This window comes from Heptranchias perlo, chromosome 13 (genome assembly GCF_035084215.1).
Source record: "Heptranchias perlo isolate sHepPer1 chromosome 13, sHepPer1.hap1, whole genome shotgun sequence".
Lineage (NCBI taxonomy): Eukaryota > Metazoa > Chordata > Chondrichthyes > Hexanchiformes > Hexanchidae > Heptranchias > Heptranchias perlo.
Window position 1 is genome coordinate 25,092,315 of NC_090337.1, and position 15,607 is coordinate 25,107,921.

Below are 15,607 nucleotides of genomic sequence, written 5' to 3' on the forward strand. Positions count from 1 at the left end.
TAAAGTGTGGTGCCCTGAACTGGACACAGTACTCCAGTTGTGGCCGAACCAGTGTTTTATAAAGGTTCATCATCACTTCCTTACTTTTGTACTCTATGCCTCTATTTATGAAGCCCAGGATCCCATACGCTTTTTTTCACCGCTTTCTCAACCTGCCTACCACCTTCAACGATTTGTGCACATGTACCCCTTAGATCTCTCTGTTCCTGTACCCCTTTTAGAATTGTGCCCTCTAGTTTATATTGCCTCTCCTCGTTCTTCCGACCGAAATGTATCACTTCGCATTTTTCTGCATTAAATTTCATCTGCTATGTGTCAGCCCATGCCACCAGCCTGACTGTATCTTCCTGAAGTCTATCACTATCCTCCTCACTGTTCACTATCCTTCTAAGTTTTGTGTCATCTGCAAATTTTGAAATTGTGCCCTGTACACCCAAGTCCAATTCATTAATATATATCAAAAAAAGCAATGGTCCTAGTACCGACCCCTGGGGGACACCACTGTACACCTCCCTCCAGTCCGCAAAACAACCGTTCGTCACTACTCTCTTTTTCCTGTTACTTAGACAATTCCGTATCCATGTTGCTGCTGCCCCTTTTATTCCATGGTCTTCTTTCTTAATGACGAGCCTTTTGACAGCCACGATTGAATTTGCCTCCGCCACCCGTAAAGGGGTAAATAACAACGCTGAGATAGTAATGACCAAGAGTTCGGTTATAAGGATTACAAGTTTTATGTCAATTTTTTTTTTGAGAAGTTTTTCATTTATGCAAAGTTTCGCTAATCCTTCATGGTAGATTATAAATCACATGCCGCTTCGAATTTTTGAGTAGCATTACATACGAATAGTGTTCAGGTCATTAGTTTGTGTGAGGTATAGGTTGACCACTGAATGTGGAAGTAGTTTGTTACCTGGTTCATAGATGAGTAAGTGGGCTGTAAGAAGGTCCCTGTTGACCATCGAGGTTGAGGAGTTTGGATAGGTGATTGGGTGAGTGGCCCTTAGGAAGGGGATTCATGCCACATGGTGGAAAATTCCAATATGAATTAGTTAAAATATGTATGTGGGCAAAACAATGGTAGATGGAATTTAATGCTGACTATTAAAGTATTGCACATGGAAAGGAAAAATGGGTCATCCATTTTCTCCATGAACGGGTCATAGCCTAAAAATTGGAGCCTGGACTTTCAGGAATGAAGTTAGAAAACACTTCTACACGCAAAGGGCGGTAGAAGCTAGGAACTCTCTCTTCCGCAAAGGGCGGTAGAAGCTAGGAACTCTCTCTTCCGCAAAGGGCGGTAGAAGCTAGGAACTCTCTCTCCCGCAAAGGGCGGTAGAAGCTAGGTCCTCTCTCTCCCGCAAAGGGCGGTAGAAGCTAGGTCCTCTCTCTCCCGCAAAGGGCGGTAGAAGCTAGGTCCTCTCTCTCCTGCAAAGGGCGGTAGAAGCTAGGTCAATTAATTTTAAATCTGAGATTGATGGATTTTTGTTAACCAAAGGTATTAAGGGATATGGGGCTAAGGTGAGTATGTGGAGTTAGGTCACAAATCAGCCATGATCTCATTGAATGGCGAAACAGGCTCGAGGGATTAAATGGCCCAATCCTGTTCCTATGGTGTTGAAAAGGTACATTTGAAATATTTTAAATCATGAGATTATGGCAAGGGGACATGGGTTCTAACAGGTAAATTTAAGACTGATATTAGGAACTATTGTAGGCAAAAACTATGGCATTGTGAGAAACAATTAGATGCTGACATAGGGGGCCTGTAAGATTTTTATGGAAGGAAGAATTAATTGGGGTGAATGTACTTCCTCATTTGTAGTTCCCTTGTGATCATGTGAGATCAGGTTTCACTAAGTTGATTGTAGTTTCTTGCTTCTAATAGAGCTCTACTAGTTTATGAACGTCAGGAGTCTCCTGGTAAGAGACCAAGCAGGCCCGAGGCCATGTCTGGGGTGAGGGACAGGTCAGTTGTGTGCTTGAGTGGCCTCTGACCAGAATGTTTGGAGATTGGCATGACCTTTTTGGCTGCAACTCCACCAGTACTTCACTGCCAAGATGAGAGGAGTTTTTTCTTCTAATTTTCTCTCCTCTCCTAAAGGTGGTTTCATATTCTGGGTGATGGCTCCACGGATGCCAGAAGCCCTTCAGTGTTGCTCAAATGGCCAAGCAGGAACCTAAATAGTGAGTGTTGGCAGACTGTTAAACTGGGAAAGGTTGGGGGTGTCCTGACTGAGCCCGATATCCATGTGCGCTACGGGAAGCAAAGATCAGTCAGGATTCCGATTCTGATCGCTAGGTAACAATCTGTGCTGGAGGCTGATTATCTGTGGATATGAGATGAGGGCAGGATCAGTCCTAGCTACGATTGCTCCATCAGCTGTACGCCCAGCAGTATTCACTGCCTAGGCTCATATATGAATACAGTTGGTTGAGTGACACTCAGTATAGTCCCACTTCCTATGTGGTAGGGAATCAGCATGCATTCATTTCTAGTAAAGCTGCAGTTTATGGAGCCACTTGCTGTCCTGATAGGAGACTAAGCAGGCGTGAGGCCTAATTGTTGGCGGTTGGTTGGTTGGGAGGAAGGAAGGGGGTGGGGTAGGAGAGAATGGGAATTCTATTGTGTGATGTGGAACTTGTTGACCAGCTACTGAGGGGTCCCAATCTGGCTTTGTGGAATATCTTGTGCAATTCAGCAAGTTCCTTTTCATGGCAGATTTTGAATCTGCTTATATGAAGAGCATTTGGAACTTCTAGCTAGGTGGTATTGGGAGCAATGTAACATGCCAGCAGAATTAATGATGTGTGGTGTTTCTGAATTTCTGCTATTTTTTTGGAAGGTCTGTAGGGGGACTGGTACAAGGATCTAATCCTGTAGAATAGAATCATAGAATGATTACAGCACAGAAGGAGGCCATATGGCCTGTCAAGTCCATGCCGGCTTTCTGCAAGAGCAATCCAGCTAGTCCTACTTCCTTGCCCTTTCCCCGTAGCCCTGTAAATTTTTTCTTTCAAGTACTTATCCAATTCCCTTTTGACAGCCACGATTGAATCTGCCTCCACCACCCTTTCAGGCAGTGCATTCCAGATCATAACTACTTGCTGCGTAAAAAAAAAAAAAATTTTTCCTCATGTCGCCATTGGTTCTTTTGCCAATCACCTTAAATCTGTGTCCTCTGGTTCTTGACCCTTCCACCAATGGAAACAGTTTCTCTCTACTCTGACTAGACCCCTCATGATTTTGTACACCTATCAAATCTCCTCTCAACCTTCTCTGCTGTAAGGAGAACAACCCCAGCTTCTCCAGTCTGTCCACTTAACTAAAGTCCCTCATCCCTGGAACCATTGTAGTAAATCTTTTCTGCACCCTCTCCAAGGCCTTCACATCCTTCCTAAAGTGCGGTGCCCAGAATTGGACATAATACTCCAGTTGTGGCCAAACCAGTGTTTTATAAAGATTCTTCATAACCTCCTTGCTTTTGTATTCTATGCCTCTATTCATAAAGCCCAGGATCCTGTCTGCTTTTTTAACTGCTTTCTCAACCTGTCCTGCCACCTTCAAAGATTTGTGCATATATACCCCTCAGGTCTCTGTTCCTGCACCCCCTTTACTTTATATTGCCTCTCCTCGCACTTCCTACAAAAGTGTATCACTTCACACTTCTTTGCATTAAATTTCATCTGTCAGATGTCTGCCCATTCCACCAGCCTGTTTATGTCCTCTTGAAGTCTATCACTATCCTCCTTACTGTTCACTACACTTTCAAGTTTTGTCATCTGCAAATTTTGAAATTGTGCCCTGGACATCCAAGTAAGTCATTAATATATTTCAAGAAAAGCGGTGGTCCAAGTACTGACCCCTGGGGAACACCACTGTATACCTTCCTCCAGTCTGAAAAACAAGAGTTCACCACTACTGTTTCCTGTCACTTAGCCATTTCATATCCATGCTGCCACTGCCCCTTTTGTTCCGTGGGCTTCAACTTTGCTGACAAGTCTATTATGTGGCACTTTATCAAATGCCTTTTGGAAGTCCACATAAATCAACCCTCTCTGTTACCTCATCAACAAGCTCTATCAGGTTAATTAAACACGATTTGCCTTTAACAAATCTGTGCTGGCTTTCCTTAATTAATCTGTACTTGTCCAAGTGACTGTTAATTTTGTCCTGGATTATTGTTTCTAAAAGTTTTCCCACCACTGAGGTTAAACTGTCTGACCTGTAGTTGCTGGGTTTATCCTTACACCCTTTTTTGAACAAGGATGTAACATTTGCAATTCTCTAGTACTCTGGCACCACTCGTGTATCTAAGGATGATTGGAAGAGTATGGCCAGTACATCCGCAGTTTCCACTCTTCCCTCAGCAACCTAGGATGCATCCCATCCGGACCGGGTGTATTATCTACTTTAAGTACAGCCAGCCTTTCTAGTATCTCTATCAATTTTTAGCCCATCCAGTATCTCAACTACCTCCTTTTACTGTGACTTTGGCAGCATCCTCTTCCTTGGTAAAGACAGATATAAAGTACTCATTTAGTACTTCAGCCATGCCCTCTGCTTCCATGAGTAGGTCTCCATTTTGGTCCCTAATTGGCCCACCCCTCCTCTTAGTACCCGTTTACTATTTATATGCCGATAGTAGACTTTTGGATTCCCTTTCATTATTTGCCAGTCTATTCTCGTACTCTCTCTTTGCTCCTCTTATTTCCTTTTTCACTTCTCCACTGTGCTTTCTATATTTAGCCTGGTTCTCACTTATTATCAACCTGACATCTGTCGTATGCCCCCTTTTCTGCTTCATCTTACTCTCTATCTCTTTCATCATCCAGGGAACTCTGGCTTTGGTTGTCCTACTTTTCCCCCTCATGAGAATGTACCTAGACTGTAACCAAATTATCTCCTCTTTAAAGGCCACCCATTGTTCGATTACAGTTTTGCCTGCCAATCTTCAATTCCAATTTACCCGAACCAGATCCGTTCTTAACTCACTAAAATTAGCCCTCCTCCAATTAAGTATTTTTACTCTAGATTGCTCCTTGTCCTTTTCCATAGCTAACCTAAACCTTATGATACTATGATCACTGTTCCCTAAATGTTCCCCCACTGACACTTGCTCCACTTGACCCATCTCATACCCCAGAACTAGATCCAGCAATGTCTCCTTCCTCGTTGGACTGAAAACATACTGATCAAGAAAGTTCTCCTGAAACCACTTCAGAAATTCTTCCTCCTCTCTGTCCTTTGCACTATTACTATCCCAGTCTATATTAGGATATTTGAAATCCCTCGAATCTCACTAAATATTTGGTAACATTTTCTTCTTTATAGTGGAAGTAAGTATCCAGAGTCATTTGTTACCTTATAACTGCTGGATTTAAAGGCATACTATAAGAAAAGCACCTAAAAAAGACTTGGTCACAAGTATAGAATTTTACCACCTTTTCCTCCCACCTCTCATGTAGTTTCTGACTCTTATTGGGTTCGGTCCCTCAGGAGCGGCAGCACTTTAGTACTTGGTTCAACATAGGAACAGGAGTAGGCCATTCAGCCCCTCGAGCCTGCTCTGCCATTTGATAAGATCAAGGCTGATCTGTGATCTAACTCCATATACCTGCCTTTGGCCCATATCCCTTAATACCTTTGGTTGCCATAAAGCTATCTATCTCAGATTTAAAATTAGCAATTGAGCTAGTATCAATTGCTGTTTGTGGAAGAGAGTTCCAAACTTCTACCACCCTTTGTGCGTAGAAATGTTTTTCAATCTCACTCCTGGCTCTAATTTTTGGACTGTGCCCCCGACTCCCAAAATCCCCAACCAGTGGTAATAGTTTCTCTCTATCCACCCTATCTGTTCCCCTTAATATCTTATAAACTTCGATCAGATCACCCCTTAACCTTCGAAACTCCAGAGAATACAACCCCAATTTGTGTAATCTCTCCTCGTAACTTAACCCTTGAAGTCCTGGTATCATTCTAGTAAACCTACGCTGCAGTCCCTCCAAGGCCAGTATGTCCTTCCAAAGGTGCGGTGCCCAGAACTGCTCACAGTACTCCAGGTGCGATCTAACCAGGGTTTTGTATAGCTGCAGCATCATTTCTGCCCCCTTGTACACTAGTCCTCCAGATATAAAGGCCAGCATTCCATTAGCCTTCTTGATTATTTTCTACACCTGCTTATGACACTTCAATGATCTATGTACCTGAACCCCTAAGCCTCTTTGGAGATCCACTGTTTTTAACTTTTTACCATTTAGAAAGTACCCCGTTCTATCCTTTTTTGATCCAAAGTGGATGAACTCACGTTTGCCTACATTGAATTCCATTTGCCACAATTTTGCCCATTCACCTAATCTATCAGTATCCCTATGTAATTTTATGTTTACATCTACACTGTTTACGATGCCACCAATCTTTGTGTCATCGGCAACCTTAGATGAAGGCATAGAAAGTCACATATCTAAGTCGTTAATAAATATTGTGAATAATTGAGGCCTCAGGACAGAACCCTGCGGGACTCCACTAGTCACATCCTGCCAATGTGAGTACCTACCCATTATCCCTACACTCTGCCTTTTGCTCAGCCAACTTCCTAACCAAGTCCGTACTTTTTCCTCTATTCCATGGGCTTCTATCTTAGCTAACAGTCTCATATGTGGAACTTTATCAAATGCCTTCTGGAAGTCCATATAAATAACATCCATTGACATTCCCCTGTCCACTACTTCAGTCACTTCTTCAAAAAATTCAATCAGGTTTGTCAGGCACGACCTACCTTTCACAAATCCATGCTGCTCTCTCTGATTAACTGAAAATTTTCGAGGTGTTCAATCACCCTTTCCCTAATTATAGACTCCAGCATTTTCCCCACAACAGATGTTAGGCTAACTGGTCTATAATTCCCCGGTTTCCCTCTCTCTCCTTTCTTAAAAAGCGGAGTAACGTGCAATTTTCCAATCTAGTGGGACGGTTCCTGAATCTAGAGAACTTGCAGATGCTCTAACTATAATCTTTCAATGTGTTCACCTACTTCCTTTAAAACCCTGGGATGGAAACCATCTGGTCCTGGGGATTTGTCACTCTTTAGTGCTATTATTCTCTTCATTACTGTTGCTTTACTTATGTTAATTTTATCGAGTCCCTGTTCCCGTTTCAATATTTTTGTTGAAATTTCCGGCATGCTATCCTCTTTTTCTACAGTAAATACTGACGCAAAGTAATTATTCAACATGTCCGCCATTTCCCCATTGTCAATGACAATATCCCCACTTTCAGTTTTCAAGGGGCCAACATTGCTTCTGACCACCCTCTTTTTCCTACTATAACTACAAAAGTTCTTCGTATTGGTTTTGATATCCCTTGCAAGTTTCTTTTTATACTCTCTTTTTGTAGCTCATACTATGTTTTGTGACCTTTTTTTGATCTTTGTGTCTTTCCCATTCACCAGGATCTGTGCCTTTGTATGCCCTTTCCTTATGTCTTATACTGTCCCATACCTCTTTATTTGTCCATGGCTTTTTTTTTGGCAAGTAGAGTTCTTGCCCCATGGGTATTAACCAGTTCTGTATCACGTTAAATGTTTCTTTAAACATTTCCCACTGATCATCAGTCGTTTTACCCATGAACAGATTTGCCCAGTTTACTGTGGACAGTCTCTGTCTCATCCCATTGAAGTCGGCCTTACCCAAGTCCAGAATCTTAGCAGCTGATTCACTTTTTTCCTTTTAAAACACTACCTTGAACTCGAGCATGTTATGATCGCCATTGGATAGTTAAGCTGTTAACGAAATCTGGTTCATTACTCGTTACTAAATCTAGTATGGCTTTCCCCCCTTTGTTGCCTCTAGGACATACTGCTGTAGAAAACTATCCCAGACACACTCAAGAAATTCACTGCCTTTCCCAATGTGAAAGTTGAAGTCCCCCATTAAGACCACTATGCCTTTGTTACACGCTTGTCTAATCTCTGCATTTATACAATCTATCACTTCAGAGCTGCTGCCAGGGGTCCGATACACAACTCCCACTATAGTCTTAGATCCTTTCCTATTTCTCAATTCAACCCATAAGGTCTCTGTTGGTTGCTTACCTCTCGTTATATCCTCCTTTATCATTCAAGTGATTTCATCTCTAATCACTAAGGCTACTCCCCCCCCCCCCCCCCCTTCCATTTTCCCTATCTCTCCTGTAGACCTTATAACCCGGTATATTTAGTTCCCAATCCTGACCATCCTGCAGCCATGTCTCAGTAATAGCTATCATGTCATATCCTCCAATTTGAATTTATACCTGTAGTTCATTAATTTATTCCTTATACTCCGTGCATTTGTATATAGAATTCTTAGTTGGGCCACACACCCTATCCTGTCCTTCCGCTTTGATGCTGGGTTAATCGCTTTACACCTTCTAGTTTTCACTTTATCTGTAGTCCCTAAAGTACACTTTCTTTCTGCTGCTCTACGCTTTTCCCTTTCACTTGTTCTTGAACAACTATTTGTAATGTAAATTTCCCCTGGGTACTCTCCTCTCGCTGCTTTTAACTTTACTCTTTTCTGACTCCCCACTCAAGTTCCCATCCCCCGCCACTTTAGTTTAAAGCCTCCCCAACAGCAGTAGCAACCCCCCCCCTCCCTGCGAGGATATTAGTCCCGGATCTATTGAGGTGCAACCCGTCCAGCTTGTACAGGTCCCACCTTCCCCAGAATTGGTCCCAATTCCTCAGGAATCTAAATCCCTTCCTCCTGCACCAACCCTCCAGCCATGCATTCATGTGGTCTATTCTCCTATTCCTATACTCACTAGCATGTGGCACTGGGAGTAATCCTGAGATTACTACCCTTGAGGTCCTGCTTTTTAACTTATTTCCTAACTCCTTATATTTTGCTTGCAGGACCTCATCCCTCTTTTTACCTATGTTGTTGGTACCGATATGGACCACGACATCTGGCTGTTCACCCTCCCCCTTTAGAATGTCCTGCAGCCGCTCAGTGACATCCATGACCCAGGCACCAGGGAGGCAACATACCATCCTGGAATCACGTTTGCGGCCACAGAAACGCCTGTCTGCTCCCCAACCTATAGAATCCCCTATCACAATTGCTCTCTCGACCTTTCTCCGCCCCCCACACCCCCCACATGTACGGCTGAGCTACCCATGGTGCTCTGGACTTGGCTCTGGCTGCACTCCCCGGAGGAACCCTCTCCCTCACCAGTACCCAGAACTGAATACTGGTTGGAGAGTGAGATGCCCTCAGGGGACTCCTGCACTACCTGCCTGGTCCTCCTTGTCTGTCTGGCGGTCACCCAGTCCCTCTCTGCCTGCACACTCTCAATCTGCGGGTTGACCACTTCCTGAAACGTGCTATCCACGAAACTCTCAGCCTCGCGGATGTACTGCAGTGACGCCAGCTGCTGCTCAAGGTCCGAAACCCGGAGCTCGAGTTCCACCAGCTGACGGCACTTCCTGCACATGTGGTTGTCCAGGACACGGAAAGCGTCCTGGAGTTCCCACATGGCGCAGGTCGTGCTTTCCACGGGTCTGAGCTGCCCTGCCATGCCTTAATTTATTAGATTAACTTAAACCAAGCAAAAACAAATTTATCCTTAAATACAGTTATTTTGGTTTTGTTACTCTAGTTAAGTAGTTTAAGTTTTTAATTTTAATGAGCTACCAGTAGTTTCACACTTCTAGCTTTTAATTCAATTTTGTCTAATTCCAATTCCCTAACTCAGAGAAAAAAAAACTGTCTGGTGAGTATTACAATCACCGACCTGCTGTCCTGTGACATCACTCCTTGTTTTTTTTTACCGATTGCCTCTCTGCTGGGATGAAGCCTGTAGCTCCGCTCCGAGTGTAGGTAGGCCTTCGAGCCTGGGCCTTTAGGGGTAGTGCTCGGAGTCCTGCGCTCTTTCCCAGGTCCACTCCCGCCTGTAGCTCCACTCCGAGCGTCAAGTGCCCATTATTCATGTATGTGTTTGATACTGAGCATTAATATATTACAACTTTTGGTACATTGCACTTTGAGATGAATCTTGCTCATAAGTTGAGATGAATCCTGCCCTCCAGTTGATGTCCCTGTACACACAATTTCCAACATGGGTCTTTGTCTAATGATCAGAAGCGGGAACCCTGGATCCTTGTTTTATTCAGTGTTTGAGTTTTTGGTCTGTCACTTTGTGCCCAAGTAAATTACACAGTACTAAGATAATGCAATAATAAGGGAAGAATTCAATTGGGAGATGGGAACACTATTCCCTCTCAAAGGGGAGTCTCCGTGATTCCCTAGAATTGTGTTAATACAGGAAACTTTGAAAATCACTGACTCCATGTTATGATTTAAATTTTGTCCGCATGCTTTTGCTGGAAATCATATGGCATAGAACAAACTCCGTAGCAGAGAACTTCTGTTTACAAAACCCCACCCCAACTTTGTCTGAATGGGAGTTCTCAGATGTGCTCGGAGTCAGCAACCTAGAATATCTAAGTATAAATCTGTAAATCGTTTTAACCTTCTATTACTCAGCAGCCAGGTAAGAGAATTTTTAGGCTTTGACCGGAATTTCCGTGTTTTTTTTTTAAACGAGTGAGATGCATGGCTACCCTGGTGCTTTCTGTTTCCCAGTTTTGTCTCCTCCTCTCCTGAAGATACTGGTTCTTGCTAGAATATTGCTCCTTGGGCTCCAGGCAACTTTCAATACTGTGCCCAAGTTGTCATTCTTCATGTGTAAACTTGGATTGCAAGTGTCACCTGGCTATTCGAATTTGGGAGGTATTGCAGCTAAGCCTGATGCTGTCCTCGCCTAACTAACACCCACGTTTGCATTGCCAGCAAAAATCACTGGCTAGATTAGGAACAGGAACTTTAGGAAATTTTCCCTTTTCTTCCCAGTTTGGGGCACTGAAGCCATTTGCAGCATCCCAAATGCTGCCCTGGTGGAGATTGGGTAACTTGGTGGTTAAGCTGATTTTAAGGTAGCTACTACAACTTAGTGTTCCCAAATTAATATTTGTTTCCGTTGAATGTAACCTACTTTGTGGACCATCCTTTAACTGCTGACTACATATTGTGTTAACAACAGATGATATAATTAAACTGAATAAACAGCAGCGGAACGTGAAAAAAGCTGTGCCACTGAAGGGAAAGCAGACACTAAATGGATCTCACCAGTCCAAAATGCAACCGAAGAGGTCAAGCAGTTGGCGTGGAATCCCACAGCGATCTGGTAAGTTTGGAACTTGTGAAGCTGCTACCCTGTCAGGAGTATCATTGATCTTAAATAACCGTCTCAGGAAATTGAGATCCCTGGAATGCTAGAGCATTCATGAGTTAGGCAAAATCAGAGACTTGTGGATGGGTATCCTCGTATAGCTATTACGTCCCTCTGTGCTCTTGAATACAAGGATAAAATTTGTGCAATGTGCTTTCGTTAGATTTGTGTCCGGCTTCACCTTGTTGTCTTGCTTGTAAGCAATCTATTAGTGTCAATGTTCCTTTAATTCCAATGCTTGAGAAAATTTAACGGTATTTAAAAATTGTCTTTTAAACTTCCCTGATGGCTTAGTTGATAAATGTACCAGAAAGGTTCAAGATTTAATCCCAGCTCACTGCTATGTTTGCTAATCATTGCCAGAGCAGTTGTAAGGGTTTTAAAGTTTACCACTGCACCTTGGGCTATAGAAGGGAAAAAAGCTAGAGAAGAGTCCCACTCCTAATCCATTGGCCAGTGTTGGAAAGTGCACGTGTGGATGTCAAGTGGGGGTAAAATTGTGACCGGCCGTAATGCTGTACGTGGACAAATAGGCTGTGGATGCTCTTGAGTCTATGTTTGCAGGACCATGTGGGTGAGGTACTGGACTGTTCCTGCCACCCATACGATGGTACCGTAATATGAGCTGGTGACGTGGAGAGGAAGAAGGAAATATTTTTTGAGAAGCGGGAGGATTGAATCTGGATTATTTAATGGTTTGGAGTGTCTTTTAAACTTCTGCTATGCCCATGAACCATCTATATTAGAAAGTCTTGAGCAGGCACTCTGAATGTCGAGATGTTGGTTTTCAAGTGCCATGGTAATGTTGAGAGGGAACGGAACTGCTGGCATCAGTCTGTAAACTTTTGGTGTCAGGGTTCAAGATGAGCTTAGAAGACCAAAGCCTCTACTATCTGGTTGTTTAGGTGGTGCATGTATTTCGGACGCCGTCCTGTCGATTTCTGACATCTGTGTTTGAGTCTTGTACACACATATATAGACAGGATTGGTGTTGCAAAATGAGTGTTTTTAAATTAGTTCCCGTTGTACTTGATCCACAACATAAATTTGGACCTAACAATTGCAGTTTTACCATTCTTATTCAAAAATGATCATATGATGGAGTATGGGAGAAGGAAATTCTGTGGAAGTGAGGCATGTTGTTGATGCTGAGCTCTTCCCTCAGTCCAACATAATCTGAGAATTCTCTATATGGTATTAAGCTGAGGATACCTGATCAAAATTGAAAAGTGAAAATGAACAATGCTTTTGTAAACGGTTACAGGAACAGCTGTGAACAGACAGGTACCTATGGGAAAGAGGAGAGGTTCTGGACCATGGAGGAGACGGTTTCAGGGTGTAATAACTGGCTTGGCAGCAAGAAAGGCTTTGGTGCTACGGAAGTGGATCAGCCCTTTAAACAGGTCGACCCTAAGTCAGAAGGTAAATTGTACAGGGTTTCATTGTTCTGCATTTAGTATTTATGAATATGATGTATCCATTGATTGAGACTAAATATCGGTATAATAAAACCTGAAGGTGTTTTGGTTGGTCATGATTGTGACACCAGTTCATTGAAACTGATGGGAATGGTAAACACGTTATTCATACTTCATCCAGAAGATGGCGATGTTGCCTTTAAAACGTTTTTTAAACAGGAATGCCTGTTCTAGTTTACTCCAGATATGAGCTGTAACCTGTCTCAGCCTGTTAGAGCAAACACAGCTAAAAGACTACCCATGAGCAAGGTCATGGGAGATTCACTAATAGCCCTATAACTGTTTGTTTTTTTTCTTCAGTAGCCTTTTTGTGTAGCCTCCATAATCAGGAGTGGCAGCAATTGATCAAGATGACCTATCACTGATGTCATGTTCACTCAGTAAGAGATGCAATTTCAGACTGAGATGAGCTTGCACAGCAATACTTGAGCAGGAATTATCAACCTATTGTCCTTAACACCCCAAATTGACTTTCATGCATTTGTTGCCAGTAAATTGTTGACCGGAGGTCACCAGTTACAGTTACTGGCTTAGTACAAAGAGGAGAAGAGTCAATTCTCTCATCTCTCAATTCACTTTATTCACGCCGTTAGATCATATACATATAGCTTATACGTCTGGTTAGATATAGACATGCAGTTTACACCAGGTTATACAGTTTTATACCCAAACTAAGATCTAAACGCACACCCACTAGGTTTCTCTGACACTCCCTGAGTGGTCACAGAATATAAAGGATAATACCTGAAAAGGAGAGCTGACGTTGGCCAGGCGTTCCGTTCTCTCTCTCGACGTCGTCTCTACGTACCTGACGTAGGGTCTTCCACTTCCACGATGGTTGGTCTTCGCTCTGGCTCCACGCCCCAGATCCTTCATTCTTATTCCAAATCTTATCTCTTCAAGCTGTGCTGTCTCTCTCCCTTTGGTTTAGGCCTGCTCACTTTTGCCTGTGTCTTCTCCTCATTGGCTCTGTCCCAAGGACTTAGGTAGCATTACCTCATTACTCCTTTTCTAAATAAGGACTTGTGTCTTATCACATTTCCTTTGTCTTTCACAAAACTTAGCTAATTTAAACCGGTTCCAGCCAGCTCAGGCCAGCGACTGAACTCAGGTTACTTCAGTTCAAAAGTTGTTCTTGCCTGTGTATCAGCAGCTGGGGAATCTCAGGTTACTTTCTGCAGCCCCTAGTGATAGAGTAGGCAAGGGCTCAAAAAAGTCAATTTAGAGGTCCAGTATGTCACCAGTTTTCTCCTGAAGCAGTTGGCTCCTTGCTGGCATACAGCTACACAGGTGCCAGGTACCTTCTAGTACCTTGTCTAAGTGGTTCATGTCTGAACCTGGGGTATAGGCAGGCTTTATGATCGGAAGAGGCATGCCAGTCAAACTCACCCATTCTTGCCCAACATCCACCATCCACACTTCCCAGCCAAGGCTGTTTAATATTGATCAGGAGTGGGAACCCGAGCTGATTTCCATTTTTTTTTGCATGTCCTTAATTTAGGGGCACTGAGGCTAATTGTAGAATATTTGGTGTTATTTTTGCATTGTGTTGTAGTATTTTTCTGCCACTTGGTGCAGTGGTAGAAGCTAAGAATTACTGGTACCAGCTCCACTCAATTTCCAAAACAGTTGTTACTGTAGGAATCAGGCAGCAGCTGTATGTGATCTACTGCTGGCAGTACATTCTCGGGATGCAGGTGTCGCTGGCAAGGCTGACATTTATTGCCCATCCTTAGTTGCCCTGAGTATGTGGTCGTGGAGCTCCTTCAACTGAGTGGCTTGCTGGGCCACTTCAACGGCAGTTAAGTCAACCACGTTGGTGTGGGAGTGAAGTCACAGATCACATCGGGTAAGGCTGGCAGGTTTTCTTCCCTAAAGGATATTAGTGAACCAGTTGCATTTTTTTTACAACAATCCAACAGCCTCTAGGTTACTAGTCCAGTGACATAACCACCACATTACTGTGCCTGATAATACTTTGTAGTGTTAAAACAAATTGAGGTAAAAAAGTAGTAAATGAAAGTGAAACATTGTGTAGGAAATATCAGCAAGCTAACAATGCAGCAAGAAAATTATGAATGGTTAAAGTTAGAATAAGACATAGTAGATTTAATAAAAGGATACGGTAACTGTGTTGAACTGGTAAATACACACAAAGTGCTGCAGTGAATTTTAAAGCAGAAGTTGAAACTAAACCAATTAAAATATTTTTTTAAATGTAGATTTTGAGACAAAATTCAATCTTGTGTAAATTGGTACATTTTGGTATGAGGTTTGAGCATAAGGAATCTGATTACATCTCTCTTCTCCCTTCCCCCTCCCCACCCTCTCCTCTAGGCTGTCTGTATATGGTGTTGATTTCTTCTAACTGATTTCAGCAGGCTGGACAGAGACAGAGAGTTCCACTCCAGAGAAGCGCATCAGTACTGAGTCGGAATGAAGGACAGTGGAGATGCATGCCAACACTGAGGCATTCAATGCCGCTAAAGAGAAGGTGAGGAGGTCCACAGTGCTAAGAGGAGGGATTTAACCTATTCTGCTCATGTCCTAACAGGAAATCAGAATGGCCTCTTTAGTCAAATGTAAATGAAGGTAAAAGAACAGATGACCTTTAAATGTTCTTGCTGAAGTAAATGATTTTATCCCTGGAAATGATTCCAAGTATCTTTGTAGAGCTTGAGTTCTGAAATTTAATCAATTTAGTAGTTGATGTAGACTGATCAGTCAGCTATCATTTCAGTAAAGGTGTCAAATTGCCTGTTTTATGGCCTTAATTTTAAAAAGATTCACAATTGAAAATGGTGGCCATGGTTTTATGGTTATATGGATTTTGGGAAATGTCTGTTCGGCTTTTGTG

General features: G+C 42.9%; 2 protein-coding genes across 3 annotated transcripts in view; both read left to right on the forward strand.

The window, feature by feature from the left end:
- rpl35a (ribosomal protein L35a) overlaps nt 1-15,607 on the forward strand; it is a 290,790-nt gene that overhangs the window by 76,568 nt on the left and 198,615 nt on the right. The gene's annotated exons all lie outside the window — the stretch shown is intronic.
- LOC137331410 (UAP56-interacting factor-like) overlaps nt 1-15,607 on the forward strand; it is a 32,061-nt gene that overhangs the window by 3,285 nt on the left and 13,169 nt on the right. Inside the window, exons 2-4 of one of the 2 annotated variants that reach the window (XM_067995167.1) lie at nt 11,084-11,227; nt 12,537-12,694; nt 15,129-15,244. In XM_067995167.1, coding sequence (XP_067851268.1) covers nt 11,084-11,227; nt 12,537-12,694; nt 15,129-15,244 — 418 coding nt within the window. The remainder of the gene's footprint in view (nt 1-11,083; nt 11,228-12,536; nt 12,695-15,128; nt 15,245-15,607) is intronic. The other variant, XM_067995168.1, reaches the window with a different exon arrangement.